The sequence below is a fragment of the Antennarius striatus genome, chromosome 7 (assembly GCF_040054535.1).
Source record: "Antennarius striatus isolate MH-2024 chromosome 7, ASM4005453v1, whole genome shotgun sequence".
Classification (NCBI taxonomy): domain Eukaryota; kingdom Metazoa; phylum Chordata; class Actinopteri; order Lophiiformes; family Antennariidae; genus Antennarius; species Antennarius striatus.
In genome coordinates, this window is record NC_090782.1 from 1,445,941 (window position 1) to 1,468,706 (window position 22,766).

The 22,766-nt window shown below is 45.4% G+C and overlaps 1 protein-coding gene across 1 annotated transcript in view; it reads left to right on the forward strand.

Moving 5' to 3' along the window:
- The window catches only part of tbl1xr1a (TBL1X/Y related 1a), a 57,586-nt gene that overhangs the window by 29,854 nt on the left and 4,966 nt on the right, over positions 1-22,766 (forward strand). The window contains exons 3-14 of the mRNA XM_068318837.1: positions 5,226-5,329; positions 16,234-16,379; positions 16,471-16,696; positions 16,808-16,940; positions 17,391-17,532; positions 17,975-18,038; positions 18,280-18,377; positions 19,123-19,183; positions 19,266-19,387; positions 19,508-19,582; positions 19,700-19,827; positions 20,363-20,528. Of these exons, the coding sequence (XP_068174938.1) occupies positions 5,272-5,329; positions 16,234-16,379; positions 16,471-16,696; positions 16,808-16,940; positions 17,391-17,532; positions 17,975-18,038; positions 18,280-18,377; positions 19,123-19,183; positions 19,266-19,387; positions 19,508-19,582; positions 19,700-19,827; positions 20,363-20,528 (1,419 nt within the window). The 5' untranslated portion in view covers positions 5,226-5,271. The remainder of the gene's footprint in view (positions 1-5,225; positions 5,330-16,233; positions 16,380-16,470; positions 16,697-16,807; positions 16,941-17,390; positions 17,533-17,974; positions 18,039-18,279; positions 18,378-19,122; positions 19,184-19,265; positions 19,388-19,507; positions 19,583-19,699; positions 19,828-20,362; positions 20,529-22,766) is intronic.

Consider the following 22,766-nt stretch of genomic DNA (forward strand, 5'->3'; position numbering starts at 1 on the left):
TTATCATTATTATACAGAGAACACTATGTAAAGGTAATCGAGGCCTGTCAGGAACTACAGACACATTGTTCTATTGTGTTAATATGATGTTGCGTTCACTGGCCTCCAGTATGGATGGATGTCTGAGCCTATGAAAGGGAATATTGTGAAACTCAGGTCAGGTTTTTCCAGTGATGTTGAGGGCTGGCGTTTGGTCTGGAGGAGTTCCTTCATCAGTGTCACACTTCTATAGTAGTTTAGTTATGAACTGATCCCCTGTAGGGGGCGGTAATGTTGACTGATGAGCAATCAGCAGATGTTATATTAGGAAAAGATGGGGGCAATAGGAAGTTGGACAAATTCAGGCAACACATTCTGGTACAGGGAGTGTTTGTGGTAGTTCAGGGAGAAAGCTAGAGGAAAAGGTGACTTTTCCTGACACACTTGATCTCATTGATCACACACTGATCAATGAGAAGATGAAGGGATGGAGCTTCACATCACATCCCCTTCAGTGTAACTGGACCACAGAGAAGCACTGTGGAGCTCACTGGAGAGGCTGGAGCTGACAGGAAAAACACTTGTTTTTGTCAAATGTAGTAGTTGAACATAGTCCATATATGTACGTAAATAATTTTATCATCATAAGCACTTCATCAGTGTCGTTTCTGTAGTTTTACAGAAGGAACCAACCGTTGGGATGTTTCAGGTGTCACTGAAGCAACAAATGTTGACTCGGCTTTTCACAAAAGCCTTGTTGTTTTGGTGAAACCAGCCCAGTTTATGGTCAATAATTGAATAATGGAAAAAGGTAGAACCAGACTTTTCCCCCCGATGACAGAACAGTGTCAGTTTTTCTTCTGTGTGGAAACGCTGTGGAAGTGGCCGGGTGCGGTTCCCAGCTCTGAACGTGACGGGTGCTGAATCAGTTCATAAATAGAGCGTGTGAGATGCTGGAAGTTATCCACGTAAGAGCAACGAGCCAGTCAGTGTCTGTTTTAGTGTTGATTCTATGCTGATTCTATTCTGGTCCATTTTAAGGCCGTTTGAGTGTTATTGGTGTATTTTTTTTTACTATGGATTGTTTCAAACCGATACTTTGCCCATTTAAACAGGCCATTAGACCTAACACAGCAGTGCTGTGTAGCACAGCGTCAGGAATGACTATCAGTTCTGCTGAATTCTGAATAAAGTTTCCTCCCTGCTGCCATGTTCACCTTCAAACATTGATCCTAAACCCACAGCCGACACAAAGCGCAGGGGCGTGGCTGGATTTGAAGAGAGTACACAGCCGAGATGTTGTATGAGGTCTGTGTTGCAACAACAGCCCTTAATGATGTAATCATGTGGGTTCAGAGCGCCAGCAATGCCGGTGTGTCATGGGGCCGCCGTAACGTCTCGTTAAACATCAGCATGATTTCCAGTTAGCATCGAGCTAATCCACAGCAATGGTGCAGTCCCCACCAACAGGGGGCTGGATGGCCGCTGTCCTTTGTCTGCTAGCTGTGTGTGAACTCAACAGTTGGAGGTACCTGCATCACTGCTCTGCTGCCTGCAGAGACAGATCTCTGATCAGCTCTGCTGTGAAGGCAATGCCAACCATGTTTCTGCTGCTTCCGTCTTTAGTATGGAGTCTGTTTTGCTGCTGCTATTATTGGATTCATTAGAGGTGTTGACAATCATAGGAGCAGAGACATAATGTTGTGTTGTGTAATTGCATCATATTTGCTGTCACAGCGACCAGTTCCCCCTCAGGTTATCATTAAACATTCATCTCACCTTTTCTAATTACCTGTGGAAAGTAAACAAGATGATCGCATCACAGTCGGCCAGAGTTGTAGTAAATGTTTTGTTAATGTTAACAAGATCGTGCCCTGACTACTTCCTGGCCCTCAGTTCCACATCTCATTATATTGAGGCCACAGGTCGATCTACACGTTTGCTCCATGCGAAAGCTAACATCCCAGGGAAATGAAAGGTAACCCAATGCTCAGAGCACCCAGGAGAGGTTTTCCTCCACTTAAACGCCATTAAATGCACAGAGAGTCGTCTCCTCCAGGGAGCGAGGGCTGCAGACACTCGCTGCAGGCATTACACGGCTGATTATTCTCAGGGGAAACCAGCTTTCAGCTGCTTCTTATTTGGAATCAGCACTGAGAGCTTTTAAACTTGTGATTCCCGTCATTGCTTTTGCCTGTGGTTTCACGAAATAAGTGAAGTAGTGATGCCCTGACACGCGTTTCCTTTTACAGTTCTTGTTTAGACTTTGGGAATTTTTTGTTTTATGTGCGTTTTGGCTGTAATTGCTGCTTATCAGCTGATGTTAGTCGGCCTTCTCAAAGTATTTCAGCCCAACAATGATGACTTTTAAGGCTCTATTTCTACAAAATACTGTACATTCTGGCTCTGTGGGAGGGAAGATAAATTTCTGAGTCACGGTAACATGTCAGAAATGGAATGTGCTAAGGTCATCCCTCGTTTATTCGCGCTTCAAGATGCGGATAGTCTGCCTGATTAAATTACCTGCTTTCTGATTGATTGTTGAATGGATTGATTTTTTTTGCTGTAATATTATCTGGCCATGTTCCATCGGTCGCCTAAGTGGTGATTGACCTCCAGGTTTAGCGATGATGGACTGCATGAAGGCTTTCACACACATGAACCTGGCCCAAACGCCAGCTGTTTTAGAAGCTATTGTTTGACTTGTGTTGTTTGCAATACACCCAGATTGGTGACAGGAAGCGTTTAGTGTAGTGCACTTTTATGAAATACAATTAATAAAAAGAGTAACAGTAAAAGATGAAGCTATCTTGGATGATTAAGGTCTGACATCTGCATAGCAACAGTACAATGTACAGTAGACTCTTTAGCCTGGACGTTAGTATCCACGGGTAAAACTGCTGTGCAGACAGGAGATGCAGCTGTCCAAAATTCAACACATTACATAATAAATACAGTAAATCGAGTTGGAGGCATGTATAAAAAATCTAGAGCAGTGCTGAGCGCCGAAGGTACGATGCCAATCCAGACGGTGGGGGAAGCTGACTTCAGAAACCTGTTAAAAAGCTGAACCCCAGATATGACATTCCAGCGCCTAACAAAGTCACTGCACTTGTGTATAATTGTATTTTGAATACTTTGTCATATAAAAAAATGGTATACACTAATCACTTGCTGATTCGTACTCCAGTATGCCCGGCTTCTGCATCACATATTTTTTGTAGGTAGTCACGTGGTACTGTACATTGGCAAAGAAACACTTTTCTTTGATGCAAAAGTGTTTTAAACAGTCTATCAGAGTGTGGGAAAAGGCAATACAGATATGAAGTAGTTTAATATCTGTATAGGCAGAGTTCTTAAACATTTAAATGACAGTATTTGCTGCATTGTAAGGTGCACCTAAAATCCTTTAATTTTCTCAAAAACCAACTGTGCACCTTATAATCCAGTGGGCGTCTTTATGAAAACAGTTTTAAAGTAGCCCATTCATTGAAGGTGCACCTTATAATCAGATGCACTTTATAATTCAGTGCGCCTTATATATGAAAAATGTTTAAAACAGGCCGTTCATTGAAAGTGGGCCTTATAGTGCGGAAAATACTGTACCCTAGATAATGAAATAAACAGTTTGGAATGTGTGCATCTTTGTATTTTTTGTTCTTGATTTACATTGTGATTGGATCAAACAATTATCAGAGCTGACTGTACACTGATTATGGTTTTTGGTGCTGAAGGGATGATCAACTAGGGTCATGTTTGAGTTTAAGGTTGTTTAAAGGTGTAGCAGACAAAGAGAAAAGAAAATCATACAGATAAGACTGTGTGATATTCAGATGTAGGCAATCATATCTCATATATCACCGTATTCCGTACAATGTCCTCACAGAGGGCATGTCCTCACGTTTGGTTACATTCTGTTTTACAAAATGCATAATTTTAGATAGAATAAACATAAAAAGGTAAATGCACTCAGCAGCTATCGCTCTCTGTAGTGTCCTTTAAGACGTGTAAAGGCTGCATCAGTGTGACATCACACTACAATGACATGTAGTTTTATCTTGAATGTCCTTAAATGTTCATATGACCTTAATTGTCTTGTCTCTCATTCTATGCAGCGTCACACAAAGTCGCCAAGTCGGAAAACATGTATTTTCCACTCTGTTGGTAAATGATTGTTGTATGGCAGCCATATTTTCAGTCATATTTACAAAGGTGCTTGTTGTTTCACTGATTTTTTTCTGCACTCTAACTTTATTCACAAATAATTGAAGTACAAATGGAGCACTGAATCTGAACCCAGGTCAGGTTCTCTCCATGTAACCTCTGAGTAAAGAACTGTAAATATGCAGAGGGAAACTGTGCATGTTTCACAAGTAACAGTGTCACAGCAGTATTACCTTTGTTGTCACATAAGAGAAGTGTTCACATTCAAAAACAAGGCCGTCAGAGACTGCAACATCCCGCGACTTAGGTCAGGGTACCCCGAAAGTAGACCTTGACCAAGCCTGAAAGGTCAAAGCTATGCACTAGGTCTGACCATAGATCAAAGCTAGTGTATAGGTAGATCAGAGCAGCAATAGCTTTGATTTATGGTCTTACACTGGCCCTCTCCCTCGTCTTTCTATCTTATACGGTTCCTGAGTGTACAAAAGTTGAAATTTGACCTTGACCTAGTTTTCTCGAGGTCAAGGTCAAGGTTTACTTTTTGTTTCATCTTTCTATCTGCAGCGGTTGTGAAGATATTTGGTGGACGGACGTACAACTACTGACAGTTACAATGCATCACCGATTTGAAACGGGATGTAATAACAGTCTTATCATGAAAAGCAAGAGGGAAAAACATGACAAACAAAGTTACTGAAATTTTAACAGTAACTTTGTGGACGGTGGTGCACTTGCACTTGGTGCATATGAACCACGGGGGTGGGGCGGGGGGTGGGGGGTGTAGCAGGTGTTGACAGAGGGAGCTCATTAACATTTAATGGCCAGCCCGTACAAACGAGGTGTTATTATTCAAAGATATTGAAGACCACGGATCTGTTTGGGGCAACACATTTCAAATACAGTGTGGTTGACATGTGGCAGCTGAATGACATGAATCAAAAAGAGCACAATATGGGTCACATGTATGGTGTTGTTGGTAAAGAAACCCACATGTGTCCACCAGCACTGGGAGTCGTGCCCGGTCACGTTTGTGTCTGATGTGTTACCCTTCACTAATGCTTCCTCCACTCTCTGTTTTCCAGGCTAGGTGTGTGTGTGTGCTGACCTCATGGTGTAACAGGAATAAAGATGAGCATTAGCAGTGATGAGGTCAACTTCCTGGTCTACAGATACCTACAGGAATCAGGTATCCTCTCATGTCATCACGTTTCACCGCATGCACACAAAGTAATGTTTTTTTTTTCTTGTTTTATTTGATACTGTTAAATTTAAAGTGTAGAAGACTCCTGGTTAAGGAGCAGGACTTTGTTTGTGGGTCTCTGAAGCTGCCTACTGGTTTAGCTGCTGTGTGTTCACACACAGTGTGTGGGTCAGTGTGTGGTCTTAAAGCTAGGGAGAAGGACTACACACCGTCTGGACAGCAAAGGCAGCTTTTTGGGATAGCATGATAAACTGCTGCTGTTGTATAGATTCAGCCGCTTTTCCGACTCCGGGTCACAGATTTACCCTGGAGTTGGTTGACTAGAGGTGAGAGGTACACCCCGGATCACACGCCACCTCATCTCAGGACCGCATGAAGGGCAAACAACCATGCACCCTCAAACTCACGTCCGAACAATTTAGACGGACCACTTTGTCTAAATCGAGTGATGCTGAAGGAGGGAAGATGTCGGAGAACAGAATGACGCTACACCAATGCGTGACCTGAGTGGATGAATGCATACACATAATAGTGATACGTGACCCGGTTACATGTGTCGGTCTAATCACACTTAAATCATACAAACACACCTCATGAAGAACAATGGCGATCTATCAACAGGGTCTACTTTACATTCAGGCCGCTGTGTGACGGCTGCAGTAACAGCCTGTGGCTGCAAGCGTCTCCCACTGGAGGATGTGTGAATGTTCTGCTTGTAGCGAAGCCGTGTGTGTATAGGAGTATGGTCTGACCGCATCCAACACACTCTCTGTCGCAGCCTCACGTGTTTTAAAAGGTGGGATTTGTACTCTTATCATTTTGTCCTAGACTGTTCTATGTGTGACCATCATTGTTGGGATGTTTGGTGTTACTTAATAATCCATCATGTTTATGTCAGTACAGTAGAACCTCGAGATACGACCTGCTCAACATACGAGTTATCAGAGATACGAGCCGTCACTCTCTCCATGGTTTTGTTCCACATGCAAGTAAAAATCCAACATACAGTATGAGACATGCTTCAGTACACAACATAGACCGGATGTCATTCTTTACCACGTGTTGGCGGATGGATACAACATCAGTGAGACCGTATCTCGTTCTTTACCACGTGTTGGCGGATGAATACGACATGAGAGAGACCGGATCTCGTTCTCTACCACGTGTTGGCGGATGGATACAACATCAGTGAGACCGGATCTCGTTCTTTACCACATGTTGGCGGATGGATGCGACATGAGAGAGACCGGATCTCGTTCTTTACCACATGTTGGCGGATGGATACGACATGAGAGAGACCGGATCTCATTCTTTACCACATGTTGGCGGATGGATACGACATCAGAGAGACGGGATCTCGTTCTTTACCACGTGTTGGCGGATGGATACGACATGAGAGAGACTGGATCTCGTTCTCATTGGTGTAGAGACGTAGTTTACATGTTCTCGTGACTTATGCGTTTTTTTTTCATTCTTTCTCATTGTTTACATAACGTTTTATAATTAATTATACACAGGTAAAGTCTGCATGTCTATTGGTTGATAAAAATGTTGCTGTTTTTTTCATAGTTTAGGGGTTTTGGGGCTTTTTTCCATGCTGGAACAGATTAAAATGATTTTAGTTACTTTAAATGGGGAAACGTTGGATTTAGGCGCTCAGTTACAGAACGGATTAAACTGATATCTCGAGGTTCTATTGTACATATTCATCCAAAACTGAAGCTCCTCAACTGCTGACCGGTCACTGGTGATCGAGTCTCATTAAAGAAGCAGCAGCTAACCATCAAGCAGCTGATTGGTAGCAACTGTGAAGATTATGGAAAAATAATGTCATGCAGGCCAATAATTTAAGATGTTTGACAAGCCTGCAAAATAAATTGTCACCTGACTGCAGAGCGTGATATCAGCAGGTGTAGGATGACCCCAGCAGGATTTATGAACATGTGTAGGTCACGTTGACATTTAATCTCCTCTAACATTTACATTGACTAAAAACTCCGCTCCCGTTTGGATTTCTTAGCCGCGCTGGTTGTAACACCACTAATCATTTCTGCTTATGTGCTTAAAGTACAGTAAACAAGAGAACAGCACATCCTGCATGACAGGAGGAACATAATACCAGAGCAGGTTTGATCTGTTTCTCTGCAGATCCGGTGGGATTGTCAGTAAAGAGGAGGCCAAGAGAGGAAGGCTCTGTAGTTAAGTCACAGACATGTCCTAGGACAGAACATGTAGGATACATTTCAGATGAACTCACGTATGTGGACTGTTGTGTCCTCTGGTCTAACTCTGTTGTGTCCTCTGGTCTAACTCTGTTGTGTCCTCTGGTCTAACTCTGTTGTGTCCTCTGGTCTAACTCTGTTGTTTCCTCTGGTCTAACTCTGGTGTTCCTTTGGTCTAACTCTGTTGTGTCCTCTGGTCTAACTCTGTTGTTCTTCTGGTCTAACTCTGTTGTTTCCTCTGTTCTAACTCTGTTGTTTCCTCTGGTCTAACTCTGTTGTTTCCTCTGGTCTAACTCTGTTGTACCTCTGGTCTAACTCTGTTGTTCCTCTGGTCTAACTCTGTTGTTCCTCTGGTCTAACTCTGTTGTTTCCTTTGGTCTAACTCTGTTGTTTCCTTTGGTCTAACTCTGTTGTTTCCTTTGGTCTAACTCTGTTGTTCCTCTGGTCTAACTCTGTTGTTCCTCTGGTCTAACTCTGTTGTTCCTCTGGTCTAACTCTGTTGTTTCCTCTGGTCTAACTCTGTTGTTTCCTCTGGTCTAACTCTGTTGTACCTCTGGTCTAACTCTGTTGTTTCCTCTGGTCTAACTCTGTTGTTCCTCTGGTCTAACTCTGTTGTTTCCTCTGGTCTAACTCTGTTGTTCCTCTGGTCTAACTCTGTTGTTCTTCTGGTCTAACTCTGTTGTTTCCTCTGGTCTAACTCTGTTGTTTCCTCTGGTCTAACTCTGTTGTACCTCTGGTCTAACTCTGTTGTTCCTCTGGTCTAACTCTGTTGTTCCTCTGGTCTAACTCTGTTGTTTCCTCTGGTCTAACTCTGTTGTTTCCTCTGGTCTAACTCTGTTGTACCTCTGGTCTAACTCTGTTGTTCCTCTGGTCTAACTCTGTTGTTCCTCTGGTCTAACTCTGTTGTTTCCTTTGGTCTAACTCTGTTGTTTCCTTTGGTCTAACTCTGTTGTTTCCTTTGGTCTAACTCTGTTGTTTCCTTTGGTCTAACTCTGTTGTTTCCTTTGGTCTAACTCTGTTGTACCTCTGGTCTAACTCTGTTGTTCCTCTGGTCTAACTCTGTTGTTCCTCTGGTCTAACTCTGTTGTTTCCTCTGGTCTAACTCTGTTGTTTCCTCTGGTCTAACTCTGTTGTACCTCTGGTCTAACTCTGTTGTTTCCTCTGGTCTAACTCTGTTGTTCCTCTGGTCTAACTCTGTTGTTTCCTCTGGTCTAACTCTGTTGTTCCTCTGGTCTAACTCTGTTGTTCTTCTGGTCTAACTCTGTTGTTTCCTCTGGTCTAACTCTGTTGTTTCCTCTGGTCTAACTCTGTTGTACCTCTGGTCTAACTCTGTTGTTCCTCTGGTCTAACTCTGTTGTTCCTCTGGTCTAACTCTGTTGTTTCCTCTGGTCTAACTCTGTTGTTTCCTCTGGTCTAACTCTGTTGTACCTCTGGTCTAACTCTGTTGTTCCTCTGGTCTAACTCTGTTGTTCCTCTGGTCTAACTCTGTTGTTTCCTTTGGTCTAACTCTGTTGTTTCCTTTGGTCTAACTCTGTTGTTTCCTTTGGTCTAACTCTGTTGTACCTCTGGTCTAACTCTGTTGTTCCTCTGGTCTAACTCTGTTGTTCCTCTGGTCTAACTCTGTTGTTTCCTCTGGTCTAACTCTGTTGTTTCCTCTGGTCTAACTCTGTTGTACCTCTGGTCTAACTCTGTTGTTCCTCTGGTCTAACTCTGTTGTTCCTCTGGTCTAACTCTGTTGTTCCTCTGGTCTAACTCTGTTGTTCCTTTGGTCTAACTCTGTTGTTCCTTTGGTCTAACTCTGTTGTTCCTCTGGTCTAACTCTGTTGTGTCCTCTGGTCTAACTCTGTTGTGTCCTCTGGTCTAACTCTGTTGTTTCCTCTGGTCTAACTCTGGTGTTCCTTTGGTCTAACTCTGTTGTGTCCTCTGGTCTAACTCTGTTGTTCTTCTGGTCTAACTCTGTTGTTTCCTCTGGTCTAACTCTGTTGTTTCCTCTGGTCTAACTCTGTTGTACCTCTGGTCTAACTCTGTTGTTTCCTTTGGTCTAACTCTGTTGTACCTCTGGTCTAACTCTGTTGTTCCTCTGGTCTAACTCTGTTGTTCCTCTGGTCTAACTCTGTTGTTTCCTCTGGTCTAACTCTGTTGTTTCCTCTGGTCTAACTCTGTTGTACCTCTGGTCTAACTCTGTTGTTTCCTCTGGTCTAACTCTGTTGTTCCTCTGGTCTAACTCTGTTGTTTCCTCTGGTCTAACTCTGTTGTTCCTCTGGTCTAACTCTGTTGTTCTTCTGGTCTAACTCTGTTGTTTCCTCTGGTCTAACTCTGTTGTTTCCTCTGGTCTAACTCTGTTGTACCTCTGGTCTAACTCTGTTGTTCCTCTGGTCTAACTCTGTTGTTCCTCTGGTCTAACTCTGTTGTTTCCTCTGGTCTAACTCTGTTGTTTCCTCTGGTCTAACTCTGTTGTACCTCTGGTCTAACTCTGTTGTTCCTCTGGTCTAACTCTGTTGTTCCTCTGGTCTAACTCTGTTGTTTCCTTTGGTCTAACTCTGTTGTTTCCTTTGGTCTAACTCTGTTGTTTCCTTTGGTCTAACTCTGTTGTTTCCTTTGGTCTAACTCTGTTGTTTCCTTTGGTCTAACTCTGTTGTACCTCTGGTCTAACTCTGTTGTTCCTCTGGTCTAACTCTGTTGTTCCTCTGGTCTAACTCTGTTGTTTCCTCTGGTCTAACTCTGTTGTTTCCTCTGGTCTAACTCTGTTGTACCTCTGGTCTAACTCTGTTGTTTCCTCTGGTCTAACTCTGTTGTTCCTCTGGTCTAACTCTGTTGTTTCCTTTGGTCTAACTCTGTTGTTTCCTTTGGTCTAACTCTGTTGTTTCCTTTGGTCTAACTCTGTTGTTTCCTTTGGTCTAACTCTGTTGTTTCCTTTGGTCTAACTCTGTTGTACCTCTGGTCTAACTCTGTTGTTCCTCTGGTCTAACTCTGTTGTTCCTCTGGTCTAACTCTGTTGTTTCCTCTGGTCTAACTCTGTTGTTTCCTCTGGTCTAACTCTGTTGTACCTCTGGTCTAACTCTGTTGTTTCCTCTGGTCTAACTCTGTTGTTCCTCTGGTCTAACTCTGTTGTTTCCTCTGGTCTAACTCTGTTGTTCCTCTGGTCTAACTCTGTTGTTCTTCTGGTCTAACTCTGTTGTTTCCTCTGGTCTAACTCTGTTGTTTCCTCTGGTCTAACTCTGTTGTACCTCTGGTCTAACTCTGTTGTTCCTCTGGTCTAACTCTGTTGTTCCTCTGGTCTAACTCTGTTGTTTCCTCTGGTCTAACTCTGTTGTTTCCTCTGGTCTAACTCTGTTGTACCTCTGGTCTAACTCTGTTGTTCCTCTGGTCTAACTCTGTTGTTCCTCTGGTCTAACTCTGTTGTTTCCTTTGGTCTAACTCTGTTGTTTCCTTTGGTCTAACTCTGTTGTTTCCTTTGGTCTAACTCTGTTGTACCTCTGGTCTAACTCTGTTGTTCCTCTGGTCTAACTCTGTTGTTCCTCTGGTCTAACTCTGTTGTTTCCTCTGGTCTAACTCTGTTGTTTCCTCTGGTCTAACTCTGTTGTACCTCTGGTCTAACTCTGTTGTTCCTCTGGTCTAACTCTGTTGTTCCTCTGGTCTAACTCTGTTGTTCCTCTGGTCTAACTCTGTTGTTCCTTTGGTCTAACTCTGTTGTTCCTTTGGTCTAACTCTGTTGTTCCTCTGGTCTAACTCTGTTGTTTCCTCTGGTCTAACTCTGTTGTTCCTCTGGTCTAACTCTGTTGTTTCCTCTGGTCTAACTCTGTTGTTCCTCTGGTCTAACTCTGTTGTTCTTCTGGTCTAACTCTGTTGTTTCCTCTGGTCTAACTCTGTTGTTCCTCTGGTTTAACTCTGTTGTTCCTCTGGTCTAACTCTGTTGTTTCCTCTGGTCTAACTCTGTTGTTCCTCTGGTCTAACTCTGTTGTTCCTCTGGTCTAACTCTGTTGTTCCTCTGGTCTAACTATGTTGTTCCTCTGGTCTAACTCTGTTGTTCCTCTGGTCTAACTCTGTTGTTCCTCTGGTCTAACTCTGTTGTGTCCTCTGGTTTAACTCTGTTGTTCCTCTGGTCTAACTCTGTTGTTCCTCTGGTCTAACTATGTTGTTCCTCTGGTCTAACTCTGTTGTGTCCTCTGGTCTAACTATGTTGTTCCTCTGGTCTAACTCTGTTGTGTCCTCTGGTTTAACTCTGTTGTTCCTCTGGTCTAACTCTGTTGTTCCTCTGGTCTAACTCTGTTGTTTCCTCTGGTCTAACTCTGTTGTTCCTCTGGTCTAACTCTGTTGTTCTTCTGGTCTAACTCTGTTGTTTCCTCTGGTCTAACTCTGTTGTTCCTCTGGTTTAACTCTGTTGTTCCTCTGGTCTAACTCTGTTGTTTCCTCTGGTCTAACTCTGTTGTTCCTCTGGTCTAACTCTGTTGTTCCTCTGGTCTAACTATGTTGTTCCTCTGGTCTAACTCTGTTGTGTCCTCTGGTCTAACTATGTTGTTCCTCTGGTCTAACTCTGTTGTGTCCTCTGGTTTAACTCTGTTGTGTCCTCTGGTCTAACTATGTTGTTCCTCTGGTCTAACTCTGTTGTTTCCTCTGGTCTAACTCTGTTGTTCCTCTGGTCTAACTCTGTTGTGTCCTCTGGTCTAACTATGTTGTTCCTCTGGTCTAACTCTGTTGTGTCCTCTGGTTTAACTCTGTTGTTTCCTCTGGTCTAACTATGTTGTTCCTCTGGTCTAACTCTGTTGTTTCCTCTGGTCTAACTATGTTGTTCCTCTGGTCTAACTCTGTTGTGTCCTCTGGTTTAACTCTGTTGTGTCCTCTGGTCTAACTATGTTGTTCCTCTGGTCTAACTCTGTTGTTTCCTCTGGTCTAACTCTGTTGTTTCCTCTGGTCTAACTCTGTTGTTTCCTCTGGTCTAACTCTGTTGTTTCCTCTGGTCTAACTCTGTTGTTTCCTCTGGTCTAACTCTGTTGTTCCTTTGGTCTAACTCTGTTGTTCCTCTGGTCTAACTCTGTTGTTCCTCTGGTCTAACTCTGTTGTTTCCTTTGGTCTAACTCTGTTGTTTCCTCTGGTCTAACTCTGTTGTTTCCTCTGGTCTAACTCTGTTGTTCCTCTGGTCTAACTCTGTTGTGTCCTCTGGTTTAACTCTGTTGTTCCTCTGGTCTAACTCTGTTGTTCCTCTGGTCTAACTATGTTGTTCCTCTGGTCTAACTCTGTTGTGTCCTCTGGTCTAACTATGTTGTTCCTCTGGTCTAACTCTGTTGTGTCCTCTGGTTTAACTCTGTTGTTCCTCTGGTCTAACTCTGTTGTTCCTCTGGTCTAACTCTGTTGTTTCCTCTGGTCTAACTCTGTTGTTCCTCTGGTCTAACTCTGTTGTTCTTCTGGTCTAACTCTGTTGTTTCCTCTGGTCTAACTCTGTTGTTCCTCTGGTTTAACTCTGTTGTTCCTCTGGTCTAACTCTGTTGTTTCCTCTGGTCTAACTCTGTTGTTCCTCTGGTCTAACTCTGTTGTTCCTCTGGTCTAACTATGTTGTTCCTCTGGTCTAACTCTGTTGTGTCCTCTGGTCTAACTATGTTGTTCCTCTGGTCTAACTCTGTTGTGTCCTCTGGTTTAACTCTGTTGTGTCCTCTGGTCTAACTATGTTGTTCTTCTGGTCTAACTCTGTTGTTTCCTCTGGTCTAACTCTGTTGTTCCTCTGGTCTAACTCTGTTGTGTCCTCTGGTCTAACTATGTTGTTCCTCTGGTCTAACTCTGTTGTGTCCTCTGGTTTAACTCTGTTGTGTCCTCTGGTCTAACTATGTTGTTCCTCTGGTCTAACTCTGTTGTTTCCTCTGGTCTAACTATGTTGTTCCTCTGGTCTAACTCTGTTGTTTCCTCTGGTCTAACTCTGTTGTTTCCTCTGGTCTAACTCTGTTGTTTCCTCTGGTCTAACTCTGTTGTTTCCTCTGGTCTAACTCTGTTGTTCCTTTGGTCTAACTCTGTTGTTCCTCTGGTCTAACTCTGTTGTTCCTCTGGTCTAACTCTGTTGTTTCCTCTGGTCTAACTCTGTTGTTCCTTTGGTCTAACTCTGTTGTTTCCTCTGGTCTAACTCTGTTGTTCCTCTGGTTTAACTCTGTTGTTCCTCTGGTCTAACTCTGTCTGTGGGTTCGCCTGGTCTGTGTTGGTTGTTTTCCTCTGGAAATGTGGTTTTTGATCAACGCACACTCTGACCTTTTATGCTCTCGCTCTTAATATGATGTGGCGGGCCACATTTGGCCCCCGGGCCTTGAATTTGACACATGTGGTTTAAAGTGACACCCCAACATCACTGGAGGATTGGAGGGAAGCGTCTCCACCTTCATAGAGCGTCTTTGAAAGTTGGACTGCCTGCTATGTCTCCGTCTGCCATTAGTTTGATTCCACAGTAATTTGTGTTACAGACTGAAGTCTTTTATTAGGTGTGTGACTTGTGGCATGGACTCATGTATTTGGTGTGATTACACTTGCATTTATAGATTCTATAAGGAAGGAAGCTTCTATCCTTGGTTAACATGCCAGTCCGTGGGTTTTGTCATCGACTGTGTTGGGTAATTTCTTTAGAGCTGCACTTCAACAGTTTTTAACATTTATCTGTCAGTTTTGGTCTGTCTGAAGCACCACTTTAATGTACAGCCTTCCCTCATTATTCATGGTAGTTATGTTTTAAAAAATAACCAGCAATACGTGAAAGTAGTCCGTTTTATTTTGTACAGGTGTTACAGATGTTTTAAGACGGTCAGACTTAACACACACTTCACACACTTTTTTAGACACACTTTTCTCTCTTGTTTAAACTCACAAAGTTCAAACCTAAGTAGAAAAAAAACGTCCAGTATTATAGAATGAAACCAAAACCTGTTTTCAGGCCAAACGTTTGTTTGAGCACTAGATATAATTGATTAAATTAATTAAAGTTTTCTTATAAAAATGCTGAATTACAGAACTAACATTCATTTTTAACAATCACCCTACGATGGAGAAATGATTAAGAGTGACTCGAGTATTTCACAGTTCTTCTGACCGCGCGACAGAAGAGATTCATTTACGATGGTCTACAGCCAATCAGGACGCAGAACACAATGCACTGCAACATTGCACTAAAGATTTTTTAGAAATTACGAGGCTGCGAAAGGTTAACCGCCTTATAGGCAGGGTCCACTGTATATAGTATAATAAATAAAATAATAAAAAACAACGTAATAGCTAATGTGTTGCTTTATTTTGCTCATTTCTTCTATGAATTCATTCTTAAATAGCCGACGTAACAATAAAGTCGGATGTCCTGGGCTGATGTAAAATGTAGATGGAAACAGAATGTGGTGATTTATAAAACATTGTAACTCCATGTTTTATTGAAAATGGCACAAAGACAAAATATAAAATTTTGAAAATGAGAACATTCATGGTTTAATTTTTTTAATAGTATTAGACCCCGTCCAAGTGTTTTACGTCCCACTTCAAAGCGGTGACGTGTTGTAGTTGTCAGTGTTCGTGTGTCCGTCCGGTTGTCCGTTAGTCCACCACATATCTTCACAACCGTTGCAGATAAAAAGATGAAACAAAAAGCACATGACTCAGGCAGGAGAGGGGATGAAGATGAGATGATGACCTTGACCTGGAGAAAAATAGGTCAAGGTCATTTTTAAACGTGTACACTCAGGAACGGGATAAAATAGAAAGACGAGGGAGAAGGCCAGTGTGAGTAAGACCATAGATACAAGGACTAGTTTTGATCTTTGACCTATGCAAGTATTGGTCAGGGTAAAATTTTAAATTCAGGGGTGTCGCGGGATGTTGTAGTCTGTGACTGCCTTGGTTCTAGTTAGAAATATGTTGTTGGCATCAGAATCTACTGTATACAGAGATACAATTTCTAGACCCAGTCAATTATTTTTTTTACAATATTTGAAATGTTGATTTTTTGCTATTTTTAATATAACATCTGAAGCCTCGATGTGAGTGTTACACCTTTTTTTTTTTTTTAGAAACGTGTGTAATCATCTGTAAAAGTAGGCCTGAGGCATCAGAGCTGTTAGAACATCAGATGACCGGTTTGAGGAGGAAGCGATCTGGTCTTCACAAGTTCTTTTTGAGAGATCACGTGCTTCATTGTCAGATAACTCCTTCAGGCTGAAACAGTTTTTCTGAGTGGAACCTGAAGCTGTCTCCTCTGAGGTGGGGGCCGTGCTTTCTCCTGCACATACGCTCTTATTCTGCCTGCGTGTGGCGCTATCTGTTCATTGTTGTGTAATTTAGAGTATATTGATGATTCTAATTGGTTGGAAAGGTTTCAGCCTCCTCCGTGTTTGTGTCTGAGCTGTGACCCTTCACTGCCATCTTCTCAATTTACCAACCAAAGAATACGCATGCTTTTCAAACCAGTGTGTGTGTGTTCACACGTAGGTGGAGTATAAATGGACCTCAGGAGTCTAAACACCAGTGTTCCCTTTTAAAACATGAAAACCATCAAAGTCGACTTGAATGTGATGACAGGAGAAACAGCAGTTCTGTGGCCATCAGAGAAATCAGGAACAAACCATGTGTCACTGATGAAGCCACTGCGCTTTGACTTCCTGTCTGGTGTTCCATGCAGTGATGTTCTTGTGCCCCCCTCTTCCTCCCACCCAGGGTTCTCCCACTCAGCTTTTACGTTTGGTATCGAGAGTCACATCAGCCAGTCCAACATCAACGGTGCTCTGGTTCCCCCTGCTGCCCTCATCAGCATCATCCAGAAGGGTCTGCAGTATGTCGAGGCCGAAGTCAGCATCAACGAGGTGGGGCCCCCCACTGCACCCTGCCCCACTGCACCCCACCCCACCCCACCCCACTCTACTCTACTGACTGGGTTTTTGTCCCATTCTACAGGATGGCACGTTATTTGATGGGCGGCCCATAGAGTCGCTGTCCCTCATCGATGCGGTGATGCCGGACGTCGTTCAGACGAGGCAGCAGGCTTACCGGGACAAAATGGCCCAGCAACAGGCCGCCGCTTCGGCGCCGGCGTCCGCCACCGGGGGCAGCATTGCCAGCAATGCCAAGAATGGGGAGAACACTGCCAACGGCGAGGAGAACGGAGCGCACACCTTAGCTAGTGAGTGATGGGATGGGGGGGCGTCAGCGTAACTGCAGCACCAATGCTACTTCTCTGTTAGACTGTTTCCTGGGTCTGGAGCTAATGTGTGTCACCCCCCCCCCCAACCAGACAACCACGCAGACCTGATGGAGGTGGACGGAGACGTGGAGATCCCCCAGAACAAGGCCATGGTGTTGAGGGGCCACGAATCAGAAGTGTTCATCTGTGCCTGGAACCCAGTCAGCGACCTGCTGGCGTCAGGGTGAGTCTGAGTCCCTGTCCCACCCCCCCGGGAACCCCTGTTTTTGGTTCAGAGCTCTGTTTGAGTTCAGAGAACCAAGAGAAACTTGGTGCAAGACAAACCTTCTCTTTGGGCCTTGGTTCTGGGATCCTCAGCTGGGCGGGACGTGTTCGGGGCCACCGGGATGATCCCAAACTTCCTGTTGTGTCAAAGCCACTTCCCCCTATTGAAGGGCCGTGTTCCTATTGGAGCTGGAGGCAGCTGCTTGTGTTTGTGTTGATAACTGAACAACAGCCCCGGTGTGACGCGGCCCCATTCTAGTCAGCTATGCTTTTCAGGCTGCGCTGTGATTGGCTAGACAATGACTAAAGGGCAAAACAATTGACATGAACTGACAGACTGGTGTGTGTGTGTGTGTGTGTGTGTGTGTGTGTGTGTGTGTGTGTGTGTGTGTGTGTGTGTGTGTCTCAGGTCGGGTGACTCGACGGCTCGCATCTGGAACCTGAGTGAGAACAGTACGAGCAGCTCCACACAGCTGGTGCTGAGACACTGCATACGGGAGGGGGGACAGGACGTCCCCAGCAACAAAGATGTCACCTCGCTAGACTGGAACGTAAGCATGCTGACACACACACACACACACACACACACACACACACACACACACACACACACACACACACACACTTCAGTGTGTCTGGTCAGAGTGGTCTGAATGTCAGAAGGCAGCGTCTCCGTGTCCTGTGTGGAGACACAACGGGCGCCCAGAGCTCCTCCTCGCTGCTGGTGATGTGTACCAGAGAAGAAGAACATCACAGTGGAATTTTCCTCCAGCTCTGCCAAAGCCGTGGAAATCTGAGCCGAGGGCCGAGGCGGATATTTCCTGGAAAGCCTCCATGATAATGGGAAACACAGACCTCTGCTAACAGCAGCTGAATCACAGCTCAAGTTCTCCCAGCCTGCTCTCAGAGGCCGGTGTGTGTGAACGGGTCTACCACACACACACACACACACACACACTCACACACTCCTCTCTCTCTCTCTCTCTCGGACAGAGCGAGGGCACGCTGCTAGCAACAGGCTCCTACGACGGCTTTGCTAGAATCTGGACGAAGGACGGTGAGACGCTGTTAATTCACTAATGAGTGTGTGGAACCCCTGCAGTGATGCAGGCGGAGAGGGAAACCCTGTTCCAGCCCAGGAGTGTGTTTCTGTACACGTGTGTGGAGCGGTAGTTGTGTGTGTTGACGGCCGCTGACGTCTGTACTTCATCCCTAAGCAATGCTGCCGCCTAGAGGCAGCTCTGTGTACTGCCGTCAGTAATGCCAGAGGTGTCATTCCTTCTCTGTGTGCTCTGCAGGAAACCTGGCCAGTACCCTCGGCCAACACAAAGGTCCCATCTTTGCCCTGAAGTGGAACAAAAAAGGAAATTTCATCCTCAGTGCGGGCGTAGACAAGGTAACCCAGGATCTGACCTACGACCTCCTGCTGGGTTCACATCCAGCTGATCATACGTGACACTCTATAACACGTCTTCACCACATTTAGTGTACACCCAAGCTTAAGTCACACATTTCTAAGTATAGATTCATTATACAAGCAGGTTTTGCCAAACACAAATGGAACATGAGGTATTTTCCACACTATAAGTCGCGCCTAAAGCCGCTCATTTTCTCAAAAAACGACGGTTCGCCTTATGAATGTAAAACGTTTTAAAGTTGCCCGTTCATTATGCGCCTTATAGAGCGGTTTGCCAAAGCAATGAGGCTTGAGAAGCATAAACCTACATCAACGGCATCATCCACACGGCCAGGCTGTGACCTCCTGACCCCACCATTAATGTCTGACAGCCTGGTGCGGGACACGCCCCTTCATCTGAACCAGCCTATCACAGAGTGACATGGTGACATCACGCTGCAGTGAAGGAGACATTAACCCACACACACACACACACACACACACAGCACGTCTCATTGTGAGAGCTGCTGAAACAACACAACAGGGCATTATGGGATGGCTGTTCACTCTGGTTAGATGTGTCCCACAGTCTAGCATCCAACAGAACACACACAACATGTATGTAACTCACAGCACGCTGATCACATGTGTTTTGTGTGTGTGTGTGTGTGTGTGTGTGTGTGTGTGTGTGTGTGTGTGTGTGTGTGTGTGTGTGTGTGTGTGTGTGTGTGTGTGTGCTAACCAGACAACAATCATCTGGGACGCCCACACAGGAGAAGCCAAACAGCAGTTCCCCTTCCACTCAGGTGAGTTCTCCTCTTGTGATCTCCTGCCTCACGTTGGTTCACCGTCTCACCGTCGGTTGTGATGCCCCCCCCCCCCCTGCAGCTCCGGCGCTGGACGTGGATTGGCAGAGCAATAACACGTTTGCCTCCTGCAGTACAGACATGTGCATCCATGTGTGTAAACTGGGGCAGGACAGACCCATCAAAACATTCCAGGGACACACAGTAAGTGTGTGTTCATGTGTGTGTTCACGTATGTGTTCACGTGTGTGTTCACGTGTGTGTTCACGTCTGGACTGTTGGGTGTTTGTCCTCATCACCCCCCCCCCCCCCTTCTTCCTCCAGAATGAAGTGAATGCAATCAAGTGGGACCCCACAGGGAACCTGCTGGCCTCCTGCTCAGACGACATGACGCTGAAGGTGAGGGTCATCGTCTGTGTGTGACGCCACTGGCCTTCAGCTGAGTGGGCGTCGCCGTCAGGATGTGGGCGTGGCCTGTAGACTGAAGGCTGATCTGTGTTTCTGGTGTGGTCTCAGATTTGGAGTATGAAGCAGGACTCGTGTGTCCACGACCTGCAGGCCCACAGTAAAGAGATCTACACCATCAAGTGGAGTCCCACCGGGCCTGGAACCAACAACCCCAGCGCTAATCTCATGCTAGCCAGGTCAGTGTGCGTGTGTGTGCCTCTGAACTAGAATCAGGCCTCTAATCAGGGATTTATCGTCACGACGACTGATCTAGTTACGGAACAGAGGAGAGTTGAAGTTGCAGCAGCTTACGATACAACAAAGTTTGTGTGTGTAGAGTAAAGTAGAACCTTATTGATCCCTGAAGGAGGTTCCGTCAGGGAAATTAACTTCTCCGTCGCACACAGCACAGTGAGTACACAGTAACACAGAAATAGCACACAGAAAGTAGTACCAGCACCAAATAGAAAGAGTAATAAATAAACGAATATAAATGTATATTCGTGTATTCTGATAGACTTCCTCCGGGATTAATAAAGTATCTCCATGTATATATCAAGAATATACAAAAAGAAAGGCTTTTGAGTGTTGTTTACATCATTGCATCATTAACTCAGTTACCATAGTGACAGATTGTGGTGATGTTTGTGAGCAGGAACAGATTTTGTTCTGGTACAGGAACAGATTTTGTTCTGGTACATGAACAGAGCTGTAAGTCTTCCTCGTCCACAGCGCGTCCTTCGACTCCACCGTCCGGCTGTGGGACGTGGAGCGGGGCATCTGCATCCACACGCTGACCAAGCACCAGGAGCCCGTCTACAGCGTGGCCTTCAGCCCCGACGGCCGCCATCTGGCCAGCGGGTCCTTCGACAAATGTGTGCACATCTGGAATACACAGGTAGGGAGGGGCACGGTGTGTGTGACGTGTCCAGCACAGGAGTGTGTGACCATGGTTAAACTGTGTGTGAGGGGCGCTTTGGCTCAGCGTGCGACTGCTTAACGCAGAAAGTCAGATACTGATGTTCACTAACACCCCTTCGTAACCAACGCCCCTTCATAACCAACGCCCTTCATAACCAACGCCCCTTCATAACCAACCCCCCTCCATAACCAACACCCCTTCATAACCAACGCCCCTTCATAACCAATGCCCCTTCATAACCAACGCCCATTCGTAACCAACACCCCTTCATAACCAACGCCCCTTCATAACCAACCCCCCTCCATAACCAACACTCCTTCATAACCAACCCCCCTCCATAACCAACACCCCTTCATAACCAACGCCCCTTCATAACCAACACCCCTTCATAACCAACCCCCCTCCATAACCAACACTCCTTCATAACCAACGCCCTTTCATAACCAACGCCCCTTTATAACCAACGCCCGTCCGTAACCAACACCCCTTCATAACCAACGCCCCTTCATAACCAACGCCCCTTCATAACCAACGCCCCTTCATAACCAACACCCCTTCATAACCAACCCCCCTCCATAACCAACGCCCCTTCATAACCAACGCCCCTTCATAACCAACACCCCTTCATAACCAACCCCCCTCCATAACCAACACCCCTTCATAACCAACGCCCCTTCATAACCAACGCCCCTTCATAACCAACGCCCTTCATAACCAACGCCCTTCATAACCAACCCCCCTCCATAAGCAACACCCCTTCATAACCAACCCCCCTCCATAAGCAACACCCCTTCATAACCAACCCCCCTCCATAACCAACGCCCATTCATAACCAACCCCCCTTCATAACCAACCCCCCTTCATAACCAACCCTTCGGTCCCACTGATGTTGTGTCCATTTTGTCCAACAACTACTGGTGGAGTCCTGGAACGCTGCTCGTTTCTCAGATTTCCTCTCGTATGTCCGACCAAAATTTGGACAAACTGACGGCTCGTATCTGGAGGTCCTACTGTATTTGTGTACGTCTTGGTGGGAGGAGTCGGTGATTTACGGGTTGCCGTATCCTGTTAGTTCGTCCTGACTCAACCCTCAAGCAGCTCATGTTTTAATGGGAGTCTGGAGATGTTTGGCTTCCAGTTGTTTGATGAAGTCAGTTGAAACAGACGGTGCGTTCACAAACATCTGCTGCTTACATTGGCAGGTGAGAGCGCTTAAACATATCATTTACATTCCACTGAAATAAATGGAAATCAGGAGGCTTGTAATCCATAATGTCTGTTTAGGGTTTCTGTTGCTCCTGTTAGGGAGGGGGCACCAAGTTTCTCAGGAGCTGTTCACTTTCACACTAATGAACAAAAGTCCACGTGTGGCGTGGACGACCTCGGAGTGGTCTAAAAGCTCACAAATCAAACGTGAAACCCGTCTGGCTCCTCAACAATGGTTGATGGGGGTTCCAGGGGGTGTCAAAGGGGGGTCATTGAATTTCCAGTTTCACCAAGCCTTTGCATACTAATGAGGGTCATTAGAATGAGACACATCACCTGAGTTAATCTGCTGATACATCCTTTGTTTATTTTTCAAAAGTTGTTGATGTCCGGGATCCCTGCAGGGGGCTCCATTGTTCTTCTGGGGGACTTCAATGCACACGTCGGTAATGATGGAGACACTTGGAGGGGGGTGATTGGGAGGAATGGCCTCCCTGATCTGAACCCGAGCGGTGTTATGTTGTTGGACTTCTGTGCTAGTCACGGATTGTTCATAACTAACACCATGTTCCAACACAAGGATGCTCACAAGTGTACCTGGTACCAGAGCACCCTGGGTCGGAGGTCAGTGATCAATCTTGTGATCGTATCATCTGACCTTCGACCGTGTGTTTTGGACACTCGGGTGAAGCCCAAACGAGTAGTGCGGGTGAACTGGGAACGTCTGGAGGAGGACTTCAATTCACACCTCCAAAGGAGCTTCTCGTGCATCCCTGTGGAGGCTGGGGGCATTGAACCTGAATGGTCGATGTTCAAAGCTTCCATTGCTGAAGCTGCAGCTGAGAGCTGTTGTCTCAAGGTCTTGGGTGCCTCAAGGGGCGGTAACCCTCGAACACCGTGGTGGACCCCGGTGGTCAGGGAAGCCGTCCGACTGAAGAAGGACGCCTTCAGGGGCATGTTGTCCCTGGGGACTCCTGAAGCAGTTGCAGGGTACCGACGGGCCAAAAG